The sequence below is a fragment of the Eublepharis macularius genome, chromosome 3, assembly GCF_028583425.1.
Source record: "Eublepharis macularius isolate TG4126 chromosome 3, MPM_Emac_v1.0, whole genome shotgun sequence".
Taxonomy (NCBI): Eukaryota; Metazoa; Chordata; class Lepidosauria; order Squamata; family Eublepharidae; genus Eublepharis; species Eublepharis macularius.
Window position 1 is genome coordinate 160,630,049 of NC_072792.1, and position 19,713 is coordinate 160,649,761.

At 41.2% G+C, this 19,713-nt stretch overlaps 1 protein-coding gene across 1 annotated transcript in view; it reads left to right on the forward strand.

Annotated features, from left to right (window-relative positions):
• The window catches only part of ALKBH8 (alkB homolog 8, tRNA methyltransferase), a 67,034-nt gene extending 59,416 nt beyond the window's left edge, over positions 1-7,618 (forward strand). Inside the window, exons 11-12 of the mRNA XM_054973116.1 lie at positions 5,581-5,730; positions 6,926-7,618. Of these exons, the coding sequence (XP_054829091.1) occupies positions 5,581-5,730; positions 6,926-7,435 (660 nt within the window). The 3' untranslated portion in view covers positions 7,436-7,618. The remainder of the gene's footprint in view (positions 1-5,580; positions 5,731-6,925) is intronic.
• Positions 7,619-19,713: the final 12,095 nt, after the last annotated feature.

Below are 19,713 nucleotides of genomic sequence, written 5' to 3' on the forward strand. Positions count from 1 at the left end.
ACCATGCCCTCTGTCATTTCCTTGGCTTGCTGCTTCCCTGTTGCTATGAAGCCTATACCCCCTGAGCAGCCAATTTTTCATTTGATTTGCTGTTGCAGCAAAAGTGCTTCTCATACCAGGTGCTGCCCTAGATAAGTTGTCTGAACTGCCTTGGAGGAAGACCAGCTCTGCTTCCTCTGCAAGTTTTTATTTTTCTTTCTTAGTCATCAAGCAAAATTTTGTAATCCAATATACTCCAAGTACCGTGAAAAGACAGTAGGAGTCAAAATAAGTACTGCTCACCAAACCTTTTTCAGCAATACGAGAAGACAGCCACCTTTAAGCCCGTGAGTGCTAAAATAGGAGGCTGGGTGCAGAATAGCTCTAGCTGTGATTGCTCCATAGCCAGGAAATGCTGTCTGCACATCATTATATTTCACATGTTCTTTGGCTGAATCTTAGCATTTTAAACAAGTTGCCAAGATGAGTTCTGTCTCAGATTAAAATTTGATTCATATAACTTCTTTAAAAGAAATAGAGAATGAGCAAGGTCTGGGTCCAGTAGTGCCTTAAAAACCAACTAGATTTCCAGGGTATGAGCTTTGAGATTCAAAGCTCTCTTTGTCAGGAGCTTTGACTCTCGAAAATTCATATCTTAGAAACCTAGTTGGTCTTTAAGGTGCTATTGGACCCAGACCTTGCTCTTTCACTGCAGACCAACCCAGCTACCCACCTGAAACAATCCTCAGCAGAGAATGAGTTAATGATAATATTTCAAGTGCTCTGATACTCCCAGTGAGAACGTTACATCTGCTTAACAACATTAAAGTACAGGTTTGCAATAACTATCTGTGTTCTGTCATTATGTGCATGCAAGCAGAGCCTATAATAGTATTTGCATCAGAGGCAAATTTAATCTGAAGCTGGTGTATCATTTACAGTTTCTCCTATGTGTCTCAATTCAAGTAATTGATGCTCCAAGGGTCCCTTTTTTCACTGCTAAGATCTAATTTTTTTGTTTGGGGCAGTGGATTCACTTTAATGCCTAGGATGTTAAAAGTAAGCCTGACTTCACAATTATTTGATATAATTTAGATGCAAATTACGACTTCCATATTCTGGCTGTCATGTGCTTTATTCCTCTCAGTTAGCTTTAGCTGCAGCTCATTACGTTTCCTCAGAGTACAGTGTTGTCCCTTTCAAGGTCATTTTGGTATTGTCTTTTTGATTGAATTTCTACTTCCCAGTCAATTTATACTGTACAGACTTGGGATGGAGTGTGATTGAAGTCAATGGAATTTGGTCTGTTTACAGCAATGGGGAGTGTGTCTCGGTGTCTTAATGACTGTGCCATTATTTTTAGTCACAGAAGGTGGCCCTCAGAGACTGTTAATGAAGCACACGGTGCATATCTTGTGGAAATTGCTGGTTTGGACTTTGGGCTGCTTCTGACATAACTGTTTTCTCTTGTAATATAACTTCTTTATTTTTGAGGCTGTATTGGCTCCACTGGGTCATTTTGTTGATTATATGAACTGTGTGTTCTGTAGTCCATATTCTTTAAATTTGACAGTGGCCTTTAGGTCTAAGAATGAATGATAGTTTATATTGAAACATAAAGAAGCACTCTCTTGTACCATAAAAACTGACTCCTTTCTTCATCCTCAATAGGACTTAGAAATGTGTTAGGAGGCACCAGTCTTAGGAGTTGCTGTATTCTCCAGAAGTGGTCTCAGAAACTGGAAATATATTTTGCCACAAGCCCCATCCCATTAATACTCTTGAATACTTAAAAAAATAACCTGGTGTAAGGTTCCGACTAAGAAGCTGTGATCTGGGAGTTCTCCAGTTCAGTTCTTCTCTCTGTCATAAACTCTCAAGATAGCCTCTGGCAAGCCTCTCATCTGCAGTATTGGGGGAAGTAATACAACTGGTCTACCATACATGGCTGTTGTAAGATTTAGAAGATATTATGTTTGAAGGACACTGCACACTGAAAATGCTAAACAAATAATACATCACATTTGTATAGTACTCTGTGTCCATAGCACTCCACATAAGTTATCACAGTAATCTTTACCACAGCCCTGTGAGGCAGGCCAGTATTAATATTCCCATATGGGGGAGAGGAAGAGTAGGTTCCATACTGAAGCTGATGTCATCTAGCAGTAAAAGTTTCCCAGTTATAGAGTACCCTCAATTAGGAAAATTACAGTGCAGTCCTATATGAAGGTAGACCTGTCTAATTTCAATGAAATTAGATGGGAGTAACTCTGCATACAATTCCATGTTCTATAATTAAATTTATATATTATTTTCTATATGTGATCTACAAGAGCCAAAAACAGACATGTAAAACGTGGAACATCTCTATTGTTTATGACTCTTTTGCTTATGAATGAAACTGGGTGAATTAATTTGAAATTTGGCATTTCTTTAATAAAATTTGGCATTTCTTTAATAAAATTTGGTAAGGCCACCGAGAGGCCGGTACACCCGCTCTGGGGGGCACACTTAGCACATAGTCTGTCTCGATGAGTGGTGGCTAAAATAAGATTAACCACAGATTTAAAATACTTAATCAGCTGGTTAAAATATATCAATTACATATGGAAGCCCTTCACTGGCAGAACTGTGGCCCACCTCTGGTCGTAAAACTCCATTTCATTTGACATCAATAGCATCCATTGTTTCTGTCATTGTTCACTTTGAGCAGCCAGTAACACTAAGCAACTGCAAATAGAAATGTACACCCCCCTCCATGTTCTTTTTTAAGCATGCAAGCAAGCAAACAAACAAACATTTTTACTGATTAGTTATAAAATGATTTTGGAAGTCAGGACGTTGGATGGGTTTCTAGAAACATATGATGGCTCTGAATAAATACTTATTGTCCATGTTTTTCATACTAATACTTTTTCTTCAGTCCCCTCCTTCCTCAAAGAAAGAGAAATAATGCAGTAGGGCTGCTAATGCATTATGGTTATAGCCAAAAATCCTATTGCAGCCCCAAACCTACTTCACTCTGCTATGTTCTCAAGACCAAATGAGGGGTCCCAGTATTGTTTTGCTTTCCTTGAGTGATGTTATATACCGTGAGTCTTCATGCTATCTGAAACTAGGTTTGGGAGCTAAATGTATACAAAGAGAAAAACACTATGGCCATTTCCACACACGTTGAATAATGCACTTTCAATGCACTTTCGCAATCCTTTTGAAGTGGATTTTTTGTTCCACACATGGAAAATCAGTTTCAAATGTTCACTAAAGAGTATTGAAAGTGGATTATCCAACGTGTGTGGAAGCAGCCTATGTTGATGAGCAAGCAAATTACCTGTATTTTGCCTGCATCGGTTAATTAAACCAATAGTATCTGAGTAGATTGCACAGCAGAAATGGAAGTGGCCATTGGGAGGAGGAAATTGAGGGCAGAAGCGTATGGGGAAACAATATGCTCAGGAAACATAATCTAAATAAATAATTTCTAAATAATTCTGAATCCATAGATTTGAACAAACACACAGGACCTACCAGTAGCCACATATAACCACACAGAATCTTGCAAGCACCTAGGAAGAAATCTGAAGATATCATGTGATAGGAAGAGGAGGAGACAGTGTCTCTGAACCTGCCTGTGCTTAAAAAGGACTTGCTTCCCTGCATGACTTTTTGGGGGATGTCCTGTTGCTTTTCTCAGGGTGCATGCACAAAGAGGCAGAAGGCACGGTGTTCTTTGTTCTTTGTATGTAAGCATTGGCAACAGAGTCTTCCAAAAAGCAGGGTAAAAAAGCCAGTGCTGTAGGCGCTAGCAACCCTGTAGGTGTTGCTTCGCAGCCCTCCTGAGAGTCCCAACCTATGAATTAAACAACTGATTTTAAATGATGCATGTTACCCGATCATAAGAAACACATATTTGTATTTTGGTTAGTCATCAGGCTTTGCAGCTGGCAACACTAGTTTGCCTGTAAGCCTGACTGGGCAGGAAGGTAGGATATAAATTTTATATATATATATATATATATATATATATATATATATATATATATATATATATATATATATAAAATAAATACTAGCATGACAGTTTGCATGCTGTCCCCTTACTCCCAAATTTCATTGAGGAAATACATGAACACCACAATTACAATATTAGCTGCCATGCACAGCACTATACAGCAATGCTACTGCTTTTCTGCCCCATTCTTCCTCCATGAAGCCACAGTGGGGATTTATCACATTTTATCCTGCTGGAGACAGAAGCCTCTTAATTATTTGAACAAAGCATGTTGCAGTAAATCTTTTCTAGTTTAATCTCTGTTTCTCACCAGCACTGATTATGCAGAATGTTTTGTTTTCTATTCTCCTTGCATTGAGGCTGGTTTAGCATGCTTTCTTTTTGCCAGTAAACACAAAACAGAGCCAACGAGAAGTACTCCGGAGTCCAAACTTGGCTCCTCATTATCTGGTTAGAATCTAATTATTTTAATGGAAAGTAAACATAATAATCCCATAAAAGGTGGTTAGAATGTAGATAGCAGACAAGAACCTCCCATTTTAAAAGTAACCTCTAATATCAACCATGCAAGCTAGAGATATCCAAAGGTAGCTTAAAAACATGAAATCATTTTTAAATGCCACTATTTGGATCTGTCTAGCTATTGAATTCATTTTTATCCCTCCCTCTTGCCAAGTCTACACGCTGTTCCGGCACCAGTGTGATGATGTCACTTCCGGGAAGTGAAATCATCACGTTGGCAGCAACCATGCTCCCACTTTTTGTGCAGGGCCAATTAAGCTCATTGGGGGCCAAAATTGGCCCCTGTGAAGCATGGGAGCATGCCCGCCACCTGGGTGCGATTATGTCACTTGAGGAAGTGACATCATCACACTTATTTATTTTATTTATTTATATTTCAATTTGTATACCGCCCATCCCCAGGGGCTCTGGGCGGTGAACAGTTAAAATCGATAAAAACAAGAACTAAAATCAATATACAAACAACTTACAGGGGAGTGTGCCCGCTGTGCACTTGCTGGGGAGGTTTCTTGCCTCCTGGACTCTTTTCCTGTGCCTTTCCCCCCCCCACTGGCCAGGTAAGTGATGGCAGGGGGCAGACACTGGGAGTGGGGGATCCTCTGCCCCCACCAGGGGACTGGCAGCCCTAGTGGCATATGTGTTTTCCCCTTCTCCCATTTTACTCTCACAACAGCCCTATGAGGTAGGTTAAGATGAAAGAGTTAACTGATTGGTTAATTGACCACCCAGCAAGTTTCATGGCAATAAATACATACATACATACATGCATACACACATACATACATACATACATACATACATACATACATACATACATACATACATACATACATACATTAAAAAAGCAGTATCTCATACTGATTGGAAACAATAAGTCCTGGTATTGTGATCACTTTTCCACAGTTGAAGAAAGCAGGTTATGTCAGGATTCGAAATTCTTGTGTGAAAGCCCAGTCAGTGGGAAACCAGAGTCCTACCCTCTTCTGTCTGTAGGTCCTTCCTGCGAAGTTATCCTGGATTGGCATATCATTTTCATCTGCATTTCTCTCCGTTTTCTCTTGCAGCTTGGCTGTGATCGTAGCAAGAAACTTGCGGACATCTGTGGACAGAAGGGATTTCAGGCTGTTGTGTGTGACGCCCTCTCTGTGCCGATACGAAGTGACTCCTGTGACGCCTGTATCTCCATTGCCGTGATTCACCATTTTGCAACAGTAGTAAGTTCTTGCCTACAATTGTTTGCAGTACGATAGAAGAGGAGCTAGATAAGACAGTAGAAAGTGTTGTCAGGCGCAGTAAAAACCTAGCCATCTATTGTGGATGAGTACACTCTAGAAGCCTTGGCAAACATCTAACCTTGCTTTCAGTTGCTAGGATTGGGCCTGTATTTATTCAATATAAATAATTCAACTTCCTATGCTGTATGGGTTTAGGTTGCACAGATCTCATGCTTTATGTCTCAGCCATTAGTTGTCTAAGAGAGTTGGCTCATGATATTCCATTGTACAGATGCAACACCAAAAAGCAGTACAGACACTTCTGATTATATGAATCGTTGAGAAACCAGTAGGAGAGGAGAACGTTTCAGTTTCCTAGGAGACACCGGGGCTGATCTAATAGTCACCAGCCCTATGCAAAAGGTGTGGAACTGCCGGATTAGACTTCATTTAAGAAGTCTGATACCATCTCCCAAGAGTTTGATAAAGATTTGGGATTCCTGAGCCGTTACAAGTACTAACTAGCCTAGCAAAACGAAGGAGATTGCCAATTAACTGCTATTGTGAATGATCTCTATTTTTCTTTATTACATTTGCATCTGGTGTAATCAGGGCTTTTTTTCAGCAGGAATGCGGTGGAATGGAGTTCCAGCACCTCTTGAAAATGGTCACATGGTCGGTGGCCCCACCCCCTGATCTCCACACAGAGAGGAGCTGGCGTGGAGGGCATTCTAAACTCCTCTCTGTCTGGAGATCAAGGGGCGGGGCCACTGGCCATGTGACCATTTTCGCCAAGGGCGATTTAAACTTTAAAAAACTCCCTCCTTGTTCCAGCTGACCCAAAGTGACATCATTGTGTGGTCCTGAGTTCCATCACTGAGTTCCACCACCTCTTTTCCCTGAAAAAAAGCCCTGGATGTAATTACATCTTGCCTTGTACTGTATGCCTTTGGCCCTGCAGTCTACAACTTTTTTGCTTGATAACCTTTTATGTATGTGTGTATTTTGTGAGTGCTCAATACACGCCCCTGACTAAGTGGGCTCCAGCCCACAAAAACTTCTGCTATAAAAACCCATTAGGGGTTTTGTAGCCCCTTAAAGACTATTGGGATACATCAATGTTTCTTCATTGTACCGATTTTTGCTATTTCTTGTTTGCTTTGTTAACACCCAGTTTTCTTTTCCCTTTAATTAGGAGAGAAGACTGGCTACTCTTTATGAATTAGTTCGATTACTGAGGCCGGGGGGAAGGGCTCTCATTTATGTCTGGGCTATGGAACAGGAATACAACAAACAGAAGTCTAAGTACCTGAAAGAAAAAAGAGCTCACAGGGGCAGGATGGAGGAAACCAACAGCGAGGCGTATGACAGTGGTTGCCATTCAGTGTGCCCCAGTGATGGCACCAACCAGGCACTCCACCCCAAGCTTTCTGTTCATACCAACAGAACTTCCTTTGACTCCCAGGACTTGCTGGTCCCTTGGCATCTGAAAGACAGCACAAAGGAAAAAGGAGAGCCAAGCAAATCCCATCAACCTCTGCTGGATTCTGCAAATTTGTGTGAACCAAGTCCTGTTTTTCACCGTTATTACCATGTCTTCTGTGAAGGAGAACTAGAATTGGTCTGCAAAAGCCTGAAATGCATAAAGGTAGAAGAGAGTTACTATGACCAAGGAAACTGGTGTGTGGTTCTTGAAAAGCAGTAACATTATTTAATTTTAAAAAAATCAACCGAATCATCAACTGAATCATCAACTGCAATAAAAGGGGACATTTTCCTCTAAATATTTGTTTGCAGTGCTTCTAAAAAGCACTGCAATAAAAAGCATATTTTGTTGGTGTCCAGTTTTTCGTTCTGCTTTTATATTTATAAAGTGATATTGCCTTTATGATACTGCTTTATGGTCCTCATTTGTCTGCCTGAATGCAGCCAATGTCTAAATGCCAGTTGTCTGGTCACTGTGGATAATTTATGGGGTTAGCCTGCACCAGGATATTTGCTACAATTCTGAAAATTTCAGGTTTACTATTGTTTAACTAGGATATAGCTATCATGGGGAAGAGAGTTTATTGAGAACACATTTCCCTGTATGCCTCCTGATCAATAATTCTCCAAAGTACATCCTTTTCACCAATAAGGAGCCACATGCATATTCCTAATTGAATGAAGAACCAAGCATCATTCTCCCCTTTCACAAAGTAGCTAACTGGTATAATTGTCACTTTTGTAACCAGGCTCTGTGGTTTCTGCCCAAACAGCACACACATTCAATTGGATCAAGGTCTACAGTTACAACTTTGGATCCAGACAAACACAAGTAGAGCAGAACTCGCAGAAGGGATCTTTGTCACCTTCACTTTCATCTTGCTTTTCTCCCCTTCCCCAAAGTGGAGAGGGAGCTGCGGTTGGAAGGGAGAATCGAGCCCTGTGCTTGTGTGAACTCTTCTGCAAACGTCATAAGATCATGCATGAACAAGAGAGCAATTTCCATGAATTCCTGCTCCGCTTGCATCCTATATTATATTTGGGTTTAGATGTAGAATTTTGATATACAGAGTTATATTTCTTCAAATAACAATTATAGATAACAAACAGTATGAGTAATGAGAAAAAACAAATGAGAAGAGAAAAAACAAAGCAATATAAAGAAGAGTTTGCTAAACTTATTAGCAGTCACAAATTCAGAAACACATTCCCTTTTCTTGTTTGTTTGGTTTTTTTACATCGTAAATGTTTCCTAGTTTGTTGCATAATATAACATTTGTCTGTAGGCTTCATAATAAGTGATGGTTTAATCATTCTCATAACCTCCCACAATCTACTTTCATAAACATAGATTTTATAAGTCAGGGAAATATCAGTGGATTGAAGGTGGATTAAAATGAGCATCAGCCCCTTAACAGAGAGAAAAATTCTCCTTGCAAAGTTCTGCTGAAGCACCTGTCTCATATTGTATTTGGCTATTGAGATCCCTACATCTCCAGCATGTTGATAGGCCTCTGGTAATTGATGGCGAGAAGAAAATTGCTTTACTTGCAGATGTTGACATCAGAATAAATTACTGCAGTTTGGACTTGCTGAGTGCAAATATGTCCGAGATGCATACAAGCAAAAGGGATAATTTTTTTTACAGATTAATAGATTACAGTGGAAAAGTGCACAGACACAATAGGCGCTGTTCTGGAGTTGAGCAGTTGACAGCTGGGATTATGATATGACAGAATTATTTTAACCATCACAATATTCTCTCTTTGGTATGCTCTCATGTGTGGTGGGAGAAGAAAGGGAGTATATATTATTTTTTCTTAGACGTGAAGGAGGAAAAATTCCTCTCCAGTTTTTTAGACTGTGTATTCTCAGTTTCCTTAGTTGACTCCGAAGGATAAATCAATAACCAATTACTTTTCCTTGCATTCACTTTTACTATTTCAAATGCATTTGTAAGGCCTCATGAGATAGCATTGCTACAGTGACACGACCTAAAGTTTAGTTTCAGGTGGGTGGCTGTGTTGATCTGCAGTCGAAGACTGTGTTGATCTGGGTCCAATAGCACCTTAAAGATCAAACTAAAGTTTGATGAATTAAATACTATAAAATTCAGTAAATCTCCCTAGACCTTCAGGGGGTTGAGCTCACATGCCAGATGTGAACTAATCATCTTGACTAATATGAAGAGCTAGTTTTTAGAATGGGAAAATGGCAAGCTGCATAAAACTTGTGGGTCCCTTCCCATCTTCAAGCATTGCACTGATGCAGATATTTGTGCTCCTCAACTGAAATGTGCAGCAGCTCACATGACCAGGTAAGATAAGTTTCATAGTACTGACTAAAGGACAACTCCGTTACACCCATTAAAAACAATAAACTACCCCAGATTGTGCTGAAGCAAAGAAACCCATCTAGATCCATAATACTACTGTTTGACAAGATTTCTTTTAGGTATGTAAAGATATACAAGAGAAGGACACATGAGGACATATGGGGGAAGGAAAATCCAATCCTCTCCAGTGGTTCCCACTTCCTCCCCTCCTGTTTTGCTTCTGGTTCCCCTCATCACAGTCTCCCAATTGCCTGTCATCCAGTTGCCTTTCTTCTCTTAACCTTCTGCCCCATGCTTATTTCCTCCTAACTGAAGGCATTGTGGGTTGCTTCTGCACATGCATACACAGCCATTTCAAAATGTTTGCATGAAGATATATACCCTTATGCTGGGTAGCCCCTTCCCTTACAGATGTTTTGATCTGGACAGGAGGGCTGCCCATTGCTAACAGATACATGTATATGTACAGTTTTAAATGTTTCCCCCTTGCTTTTACTGATGTACTGGCAGATCTTTGATCAGGTTTCTCAGTGAGGGCATTTAAAATTTAAGCTATTTGATCTTAGCTATAGCATCCTAATTTGTTTTCACAGAAAGGCCAGTAGGCACAATTATATTGTCGAAGGCTTTCACAGCTGGAGGACGATGGTTGTTGTGGATACAGTGAAGCCTCCCTCCATTAGCATTCCACACCCTGGGAAACTCTTACAGGATGACTCAGCCCAAACCCACCTTCCTGAGTAGATATAAATTACCTGCCAACATCTTCTCCACACTGTGACACTGAGAGATTTCTGTCTTTTGGTGCTACACCTCTGAAGATGCCAGTCACAGCTGCTGGCGAAACGTCAGGAACTACAATGCCAAGACCACAGCTATACAGCCCGGAAAATCCACAGCAACCATCAGGCACAATTATAACCGGTAAATAATTTTAAAAGAACCTAAGGTAGGAAGAAGTATTTGTTTCTATCAAGAAATAGTTCAGAAACAACCGGCTGTGAGGCGAAAATGCACTTTTATTCCATCCACTTCACCTCCAAATCCTGTCTGTGTACATCTGGATATCAGCAAGCAAATATTTCATACAGGTTTCCTTTCAGGTTATGAAATTTCATTTTCAGATTTATGCATCCAGATAAATTCAATCGCATGCAGGAATTACAAGCATCTAAAAGATGAAAAAGATGGCACAATTTGAGCATCTTCCAAGTTTTTTTTTTTAGCTTCAGTTATTTATTTCTCCCCTTACCCTGCTCCCCCAGTGGCTTAAGACAAGCATGCAGTGCCCCCCTGTAGGTACAACAGAAGACATTTAAAAGGCAGAACAAGAGAGTTTCATCTAAATTATCACAACAGAAGTTACTCTTACTAGCACAGATTATGCTCTTAAACACCTACACAGATCAGCCTCCCTTGAACACCTTCCCAAACAGCATCAGTCTACAATGATTGCTTGCAGAGGTGGGAGCCCTCTTGACATCGTTGGCAAGGTTGTTCTAATACCGCCTCTCCTAAAAATGTTTGTGAATGGAATGCAGTAGATCAAGACTTGGGGTGGGCAACTATCCAGGAGGAATCATTAGGTGCATACCTTATTATGAGGAAGCTACCTTGAAGGGAAAAGGGGAAAAGCCAGTATGTACAGATAAACAGGAGCACAAATGTGCCTGCATTGCTTTTGAAAGAGAGGCTGCCCAGGTAAGGATTTCCAATGACAATCTCAACTGGTGGGCAAGTTCATATGGGAGAAGACTGTCTCAAAGCCTAGTTTCCCAGGCTACAGGAACAGGGTCACTAATCGGGGTCATTTCAAATGATTCCTATTTCGTTCAATAGGATTTATCTGCCGATTAATTGTGTTTTGGATTACAGCCTTAGCCCAACCCATAAATGAACAACTGAATAAACAGAAGTCTTCCTGAAATGTTTTCCTTTTTTACGGGGTGGGGTGGGGGAGAGGAAATATGGTTTCAGTTGCCAGTGATCTACCTTCCTTGGTTAGGAGTGCTGTGTGTAGGGTTGCCAACTCCAGGTCAGGAAATTCCTGGAGATTTGGGCAGAGCCTGTGGAGGGCAGTGTTTTGGGGGGGCAACCTCATAGAGGATAATTCCATAAAGTCTGTCCTCAGAAACAGCCATTTCTTCCATGAAAACTAATCTCTGGTTGGGAGATCTCTAGGCCATACCTGGAGATTGCCAATGCTCTCTCTCTCTCTGTATATTTATGATCACAAAAAGTTGCCAGTAAAGTAGAAGAGGAAATATAGAAACTGGTTGAGAAGTGGGGGGAGGGGGATGATTAGTTAGGAAAATGTCTTTCCTGAAGGTCAAGAAGAGAGCTGTGCGTAATGAGGCAATATACAAACCAGCGGAAGAGCTGGAAGAGTGGGAGCAGACACAAAGAGAGAGAACTGGGTTAATGCAGCGGCAGTCGAGGCTTAATGGTGGCAGACAAATGAGCATGACGGTGGGAAGCTGAGACAAATGGCAGCCAATTAAATGGAGTCAGCCCAGTGGAATGGGAACCGAGATGGGAGCAATTAAAATAAATGACCACAGTAGATATTAAATATAGCGCAGAAGCACAGCCATCACTCTACATGGCAGTGAGCAAACAAGGGGATGGCTCGAGTAAGTTGGAAACCGGTAGTTGCAAATGGGTATAAAAGTTCTAGCCTGAGGTTACAAGAGCATGTCGAGCATTGATTCGGAAAGCCCACTGTCGTACATTTGTGCAGCCCCAGTATGGTTATGAAAACCAAATATGGCCTTGCCCTGGAAAGACATGAAACACTCCAGTAGTTAGTGACAGCAATTATATATAGTTTGGGGTGGGTAGCTGTGTTGGTTTTCAATAGAATAGCGAGATTCAAGTCCAGTAGCTTCAGAGTGGAATGAGCAAGATTCAAGTTCAGTAGCACCTTAAAGACCAACAATATTTCCAGGGTATAAGGTTTTGTCAGATGCAAGTTTTCTACCCTGGAAATTTTGTTGGTCTTTAAGACGTTACTGGACTTGAATCTTGTAATTATATATGGGTTGTGCCTACACACCCTGCATTTGGATGGCCACAGATCAGCGTTCTCTAAACCATGGTTGCCAATCCAGTAGGGGGAAAATGCTACTCTGGTCTGTTCTCATTTATTGTGTGTTCATCCCACCTTTCTTCCATCATGGAGATCAAGATGGTCTACAGAAGGTTCCCAGTATGTCTCCCATCTGACCGGTAGAAGAGAGCAAGAGTCCAGGAGCACCTATAAGATTTAACAAAATTGTGGTAGGGTATGAGCTTTCATGAGTCACAGCTCACTGCTGTGACTCACAAAGGCTCATACCCTATCACTAATTTTGTTAGTCTTATAGATGCTAATAGACTCTTGCGCTTTTCTACTGATAAAGACAGACTAACATGGCTACCCATCTTGATCTATCCCATCTCACCTGAATGAGACCTTCATAGATGTAGCATCATATGCCCTGACCTGGAAGTCCAGACTAGCCTGATCTTATCAGATCTCAAAAGCCAGGCAAGGGTGGTCCTGGTCAGCATATGGATGAGAGACCACCAAGGAAGTCTCGGACTGCTATGCAGAGGCACATGATGGCAAGCCACCTCTGTTAGTCTCTTGCCTTGAAAACTTATGGGATCGCCATAAGTCAGCTGCAACTTGCTGACACACACAAAGAGAGGGAGGACAGGTTGGTCCACGGTCACATGAGATTGATGCCTCCCCCATACTCATATTGTCTAAAGTTAGCAGACAAACAGTGAAATCCTAAGCAGAGTTAGTCTAAGACCATTGATTTCAATGGGCTTAGACTGGGGTAACTGTGCTTAGGATTGCACTGAAAGGAGGCTAAGTCCTTCCAAACGTTGACCTTCAGGATAATGGATTACAGAGTTAAACAAGCAGCCCAGTTACCTAGATAGTGAATAAGCATTCGTGGTTATAAAAGAATTATCGTAATTAAATATTACATAGTAAGTCACATAATGCATTCATTGCCTTGATATTCCATGGGGCTAAATATTTATCCTTTATTTATCCTTTATTTATCCTAAATATTTATCCTATATTTACCTTTATCCTACACTTTCTCTGACCACAATCTGAAGTCTTTGTCTAGCCTGAAGTAGAATACTGCCCACTATGGCATTTTCCAGGCAACCTTAATGTTCTAGTTTCATTTCCATTAAATATATATGTTTTTAAATTGTGTCCTCACAGCTTTGTTGCATGTTCCTTGCTGTCTCACCTTTTCTAATCCCCCCCACGCCCCACTCTTTCTGAAACCTGTTTTCCCCTGATCATTTTTTTTCAGAAATGTCTTGATTTCAGGTTTTTTGCCTTTCTGTAACGCCTGTGCCATTTCTTTCTTTCTTTTTTTTTACTTTTTATTTTTTAATTTTTTCCCAACAGAATTAACTATAACATTACAAACCCAACTTTCCAATACAAGTAACAACTATATACAAAGGCAGAGGTACATATATTAGATGCATTAATAAAGTGCCCATCAATGAACCAAGGTTTTGTTGAAAATTCTATACCTTGAAGTAGAAGTTTAGATACTAAAAGAGTCTGTTGGGTATGGTTTATTTGGTTTGATATTGTAACTAGTCATATAATCCAGGATTGGTAACCAGTCTTCCAAAAAGTTTAATTAAAGATTTGCTGAATCTGCTTGTTTGAGTTGATAGGTGATCTTTTCCATAAAGAAATAGTCCCAGATTTTGTTACGCCTGAGCCCTTTCTTATTGTTCCATCTCACCTTACATTTTGACAGGCAGTGTTTTTTTTTTAACTTGCATGCTAGGAATATATGTTATTTAACTGAGAGCATTTGGAGAAGGGGTGCATGAGAAGAGCCTTGAGATAATTTTGACCCAGGTCTCATTAACTTCTCTGGGGCTCTTACCCTATGTTCGAAAAACCAGCTTTCTGAGACTGGGAGAGAAGCATTTGGCACCTGTAGGTCAGTTTGTTGTTAAAGGCATAGAAAGAGTGTCAGGTTGGAAAGCTGGCAACCCTACTCCAGACAACAGGATGAAAAAAGTATATCCCAATTGATTGGTATGAGAAATGTCTACGCAGTCAAAATTTATATCCCAATTGATTGGTATGAGTCAAAATTTAGATGAAGTATTCTCATTCCGAGCAAAATTTGAAATGAGCACAGACCAAGGTGACATTTGGATTTTCTGAAATTCAGATTAATGGAAGGGTTTGTTTGTTTGCTGTGACGGCCTTTCAGACCGAAGGAAGGCAGAAGGGCCGCAACGTCAATGGTCCCTTTTGTTGTTATTACAAGCCAAAACGCTTGCCATTGCACTTGGAGTCGGTCTGGTCTACAATAGTGGAAAGAGGTGCTGGAATTCTTTGGTCAGACGCGTGAATAGAAGCACTTCAGATAGCGAGAGAAGTCTGAGGTGTCTATTTTGTTGTTCTTCCATGGAACAAGCTTTTGAGAAAGAGAAAAATGAACACATCAGGAAAGAAATGTACAAGACTAACCCACTCACTGATGTATTGGTTTTTTAGTTTCAGGGAGGTGCATTTTATCTAGGGAAGCCCTCAAATGTGATTTCCCCAGTGGCAGGCTGAAGTGGAACTTTCTCCATTGGCAGAGGAGGAGAGCCCAGGAGAGCCTGATTTAATCAGATCCCAGAAGCTAAGCAGGATTGGCCTTACTTAGAGCCAAGCCACAAGTGACGCCTGACACAGGTTGGACACTTGTCAGCTTCCCTCAAGTTTTGATGGCAAATGTAGGCATCCTGGTATTGCAGCTGTAATGGAGAGCCAAGCTGTAAAACCAGGACGCCTACATTTCCCATCAAAACTTGAGGGAAGCTGACAAGTGTCCAACCTGTGTCAGGCGTCACTTGTGGCTTGGCTCTTAGTAATTGGATGGGAGACCTCCAATGAAGACCAGGGTTGCAGAAGCAGGCAATGGCAAACCACCTTTGTTAGTGTCTTGCTGTGAAAACTCCACCAGGGGTCACCATAAGTCAACTATGACTTGAGGGTGGGATTTCATTTTTTCAGCAGAGGATAACTGACCACTATGTGGGATTACTCATCCCATCTGCTCCAGTAGGAACCTTTTAAAAATGTGAATTACCTTTACAGGAACAAGATCCAGATCAGAGCACTCAGAATGGGACACCTCCAATCCTGGTGCCATCTCTAGGGCCACATTTAGCACTTGTGGAGGAAACTTTTCATTGTCCCAGCAACAACACCTCAGATGAGATGTCCCAAGGAAACAGTCATGTAGAACCTACCCTAAGGGTGGGAATGTTACACTGTCTGCATGTGTTTGTGTGTGAAGGAAAAGGAAGAAGAGAGGTTGCAAGAAGGACTTGTTTGCGGACCACCACCACTCCTCCAAGCTAGTCGGACACACTATATCCTACACTGGCTCTCAGCCTGTTATTAGTTAGGTGAGTCAGTCAGCAAGAAACTCACTGGAAAAATCCCCTGCCGGTTCCTGCTTTCTCCTCCTGCTTCTAATTTCCTACTGCAACCACTGCCTTTCTCCCCGCCCCCATATTCCATGTCCTGTTATTTCTGCTGCTTTTCTCCCCATCCTGTCATTGCCTTCTCCACTTCCTCCTCCTGCCACTTCCCCCCACACCCTCCTGCCTTCTTCTGTCTTCCCCCAAGCCACCACCTTTTGCCTCCTCACCCACTTGTTGCCATGCCCTTCTCTGTTGCACTGACTATCATTGTCTTCTCACCCTCCTTCCTTCTCCCAGCTTTCTCTTCTTTGAAGGCAGCAGCAGTAGTTGCAGCCACGCCCAACCATGCTCAGCGGCTGGACCCTGCTGCCTCCCTCCCTTCACCACTGCATCTTTCTCCTAAGCCTCCCTGCTCCTCTCTCTTTACCTCTTTCCCTTTGTGGTTTCTTTCCTCCATCTGCTGCATTCTCTGCTCTCAAACGGAGCTATTGGCAACCTCCAAAGCAGTGGCTGAGATGTAGCATCGTAAGAGCTGATAGTTCAAAAGTCTGAGAGAATTTTAAACTCCCTTTCACCATTTAAAAAAAAAGGGGGGGGCTTTTCTGTTAACCTGGGGCTTCCTTCAGGTTTGTAAAATACTATTTCTTCGCTGTACATGGCTCCATTGTACAGATTTTTTTGAACTATGTTCTTGAGCCATGTTCAGCATTTAAATATTAGATGCACAAAACAAATTGTGCATTTCTCTGTCTTAATTTGTGTGAATTAGTCCATTGCTATGATTGCTTAAAATGCCCCCTGGTCAGTAGTCTGAGTTGGCAAAAAATGTTAATAGTTCTCAACGGTGGTTTCCTAAGTGGGCAACTCATATGCAGGAGAAGGTGCTGGTGGGGAGGGGAGAAAATACGACAGCTGAAAGTTTGGATTTAAACAGAGAAAAGAAAGCTTGAGAGAATGTAGCTGGGGTTAGCTAAACCTTTAGCCCTGGGGTGGCTGCAGTAGGTCTCTGGAAGACCGAGGTTGTGTTATATATTTTAAATATTTCTCATCATAGGTCAGACTGGCTAATGGATTTGGAACCTGCAGGAGTCCCTGATTGCTTCCGTTAGGTTCTGCTTGATGAGCCGGCTCCAGAAGGCAACACGTTCAGACATTCTTTGGCAAAGCACCCACTGCCCAATACTATTGTCATTCTCACTTTGCACAGAGCTCTCAAGAAAATCAGAAGCAGCATGAGAGAATTCTTGGTTTATATGCCTTGCTACATTCAGAAAAAGTTAAGTGTTCTTATGGTGATAGAAAGTACTGTCAAGTCGTAGCCAAATTATGGTGACCTCTGCTGGGGTTTTCAAGGCAAGAGACTAACAGAGGTGGTTTGCCATTGCCTGCCTCTGCATAGCAACCCTGATCTTTGGAGGTCTCCCATCCAATTACTAACCAAGGCCAACCCTGCTTAGTTTCTGAGATCTGACAAGATTGGGCTTTCCTGGGCTATCTGGGTCAGGGCAGAATTCTTCTATTGTGCCCCAAATCCTGGAGCCAATGCTGTCTTCTGTCTTCGTAAATAAGGTACATATTCCAAGTACACTGTGAGCCTCTTGTACTCTCTAATCTGAAGAAAACCATATCCTGTTCCACTACCCCAGAATAACTCCAAGAAGTAATACCAATATGTCAATACCTGCATCTGGGTCAATCTTGTCCTGGGGTGCCTTTTTGTTATGATTCTCGTGTTCTATTGCTATTGCTTTGTTTACCATCTGTCCTCCTGGCTCCCTCCTTTTGTATGCAGGTTTCTTTTTAGGACTATGTTTTGTTCATTCTTATCCTAATCATTTTGTTTCTAGGCCTGTGCAGTGTTTCGTAACAAGCTGTAGGAAAAGGTATGCCGTCCATCATTGTGATAATTTGATGAGTGTACCGATTCACTTATCTGAAATTATTCCATTAGCAAGAGCATTATTTCATTAACAAGAGCAATAATTTCTTTCTTATTGCACAGATAATCAAATCACACAGCTAATTAATGTACAGCTTCTGGGGCTGGATTTGCACATATATCTCATTTGTTGCAGATTTTAAAATTCATATGCAAGGAAGGCTTTCCCATTGTGTGCTATCACAGGGGAAAAGAGCTTTTTTGCATAAATGGAAATCCAGCTGCAGTAGCTGGCAATAAATGCCTCATGCAATATAAACTGAAAGTTCATATACATTCATTTAAATGTTCCTGGAAAAGGACACTGTGGAAGAAAGAATAGTATCCTATTGGGAAAGTAGTACTTTTTTTTTTTTGAGAAAAAGTTTGGTCAGGAAAGACTGCACATCCCTCTCTGTGATATGACCCTTCATCTGCGTGTTGAAGTGGTACAGTCCAAGAAGGGCTGTGCCATGCGTTGCAAAATGGCTTCAATAGACTTTCCCATTCCTGGCTGATCAAGGTCCAAAATTATTACACTACATAGAAAAGATCATCTTTCTCTCAGCCCTATTCCCCACACTCACAGAGAGCAGCCTGTTTTAAAAACATTTTCACTATGAAAGGCTGATTCAATCCTGTACAATCTCCTTACATCTTCAACAAAAAGAAAAAAAATGGCTCTTCAGATGTCTTCCTTTGCTTCTCTATCCATGTCCTTTTGAGCAGAAGACAAACTCCCAGAGCCAAGAGTGGCTCAGCAAGTAAAAATCCAGGAAGGGGTTTCCCTGTCTTTTGAGCGTATTCTATGCCGTCAAGTCACCTCCAATCCACGGCGACCCTATGAAGGAAAGACCTCCAAAATGTCCTATCGTTAACAGGCTCGCTCACATCCTGCAAACTGGAGGATGTGGGTTCATTTATTGAGTCAAGCCATCTTGTTTTAGCTCTTTCTCTTTTCCTACTGCCTTCTACTTTTCCTAGTATTATTGACTTTTCCAGAGAATCTTGTCTTCTCATGATATGACCAAAGAACGATAGCCTCAATTTTGTCATTTTAGCTTTGATTTGATCTAGTATCTGCTTATTTGTCTTTTTGGCTGTCTATGGTATCTGCAAAACTCTCCTTCAGCACCACATTTCAAATTAATCAATTTTCTTCCTGTCAGCTTTCTTCACTGTCCAACTTTCACATCCATACATCGTAATGGGGAATATCATTGTTTAGATTATCTTGATCTTGGTCCCCAGAGAGACATCTTTATCTTTAAGGATCTTTTCTAGTTCCCTCACAGCTGCTCTTCCAAGTCGTTCTGATTTCCTTGTTGCAGTCTCCCTTTTGGTTGATGATAGAGCCAAGGAATAGAAAATCTTGAACAATTTCAATTTCCCCATTGTCAACTTTAAAATTGTGTAATTCCTCAGTAGTCATTACTTTTGTCTTCTTGATGTTCAGCTATAATCCTGCTTTGGCACTTTCTCCTTTAACCCTCATCAGTAGTCATTTCAAGTCTTTTCTGCCAGTAATGTGGTATCATCTGCATATCTCAAATTGTTATCGGCACATCTACCTTTTAGATGTGCCTTACATTGAGTTAGAACATTGGTCTGCAAAGGTAATTATGTCTGTTCTGACTGGCAGCAGCTGACTCCAGGATCTCAGGCAAACGGCCTTTCACATCAAATGAATGTAGGAAATAAACATATTCATGTTTTCCTAAATCTAAAACACAAAGCTCAGTTCCCTTTTTCTTTTACCTATGATAGCCTCTTACAGACG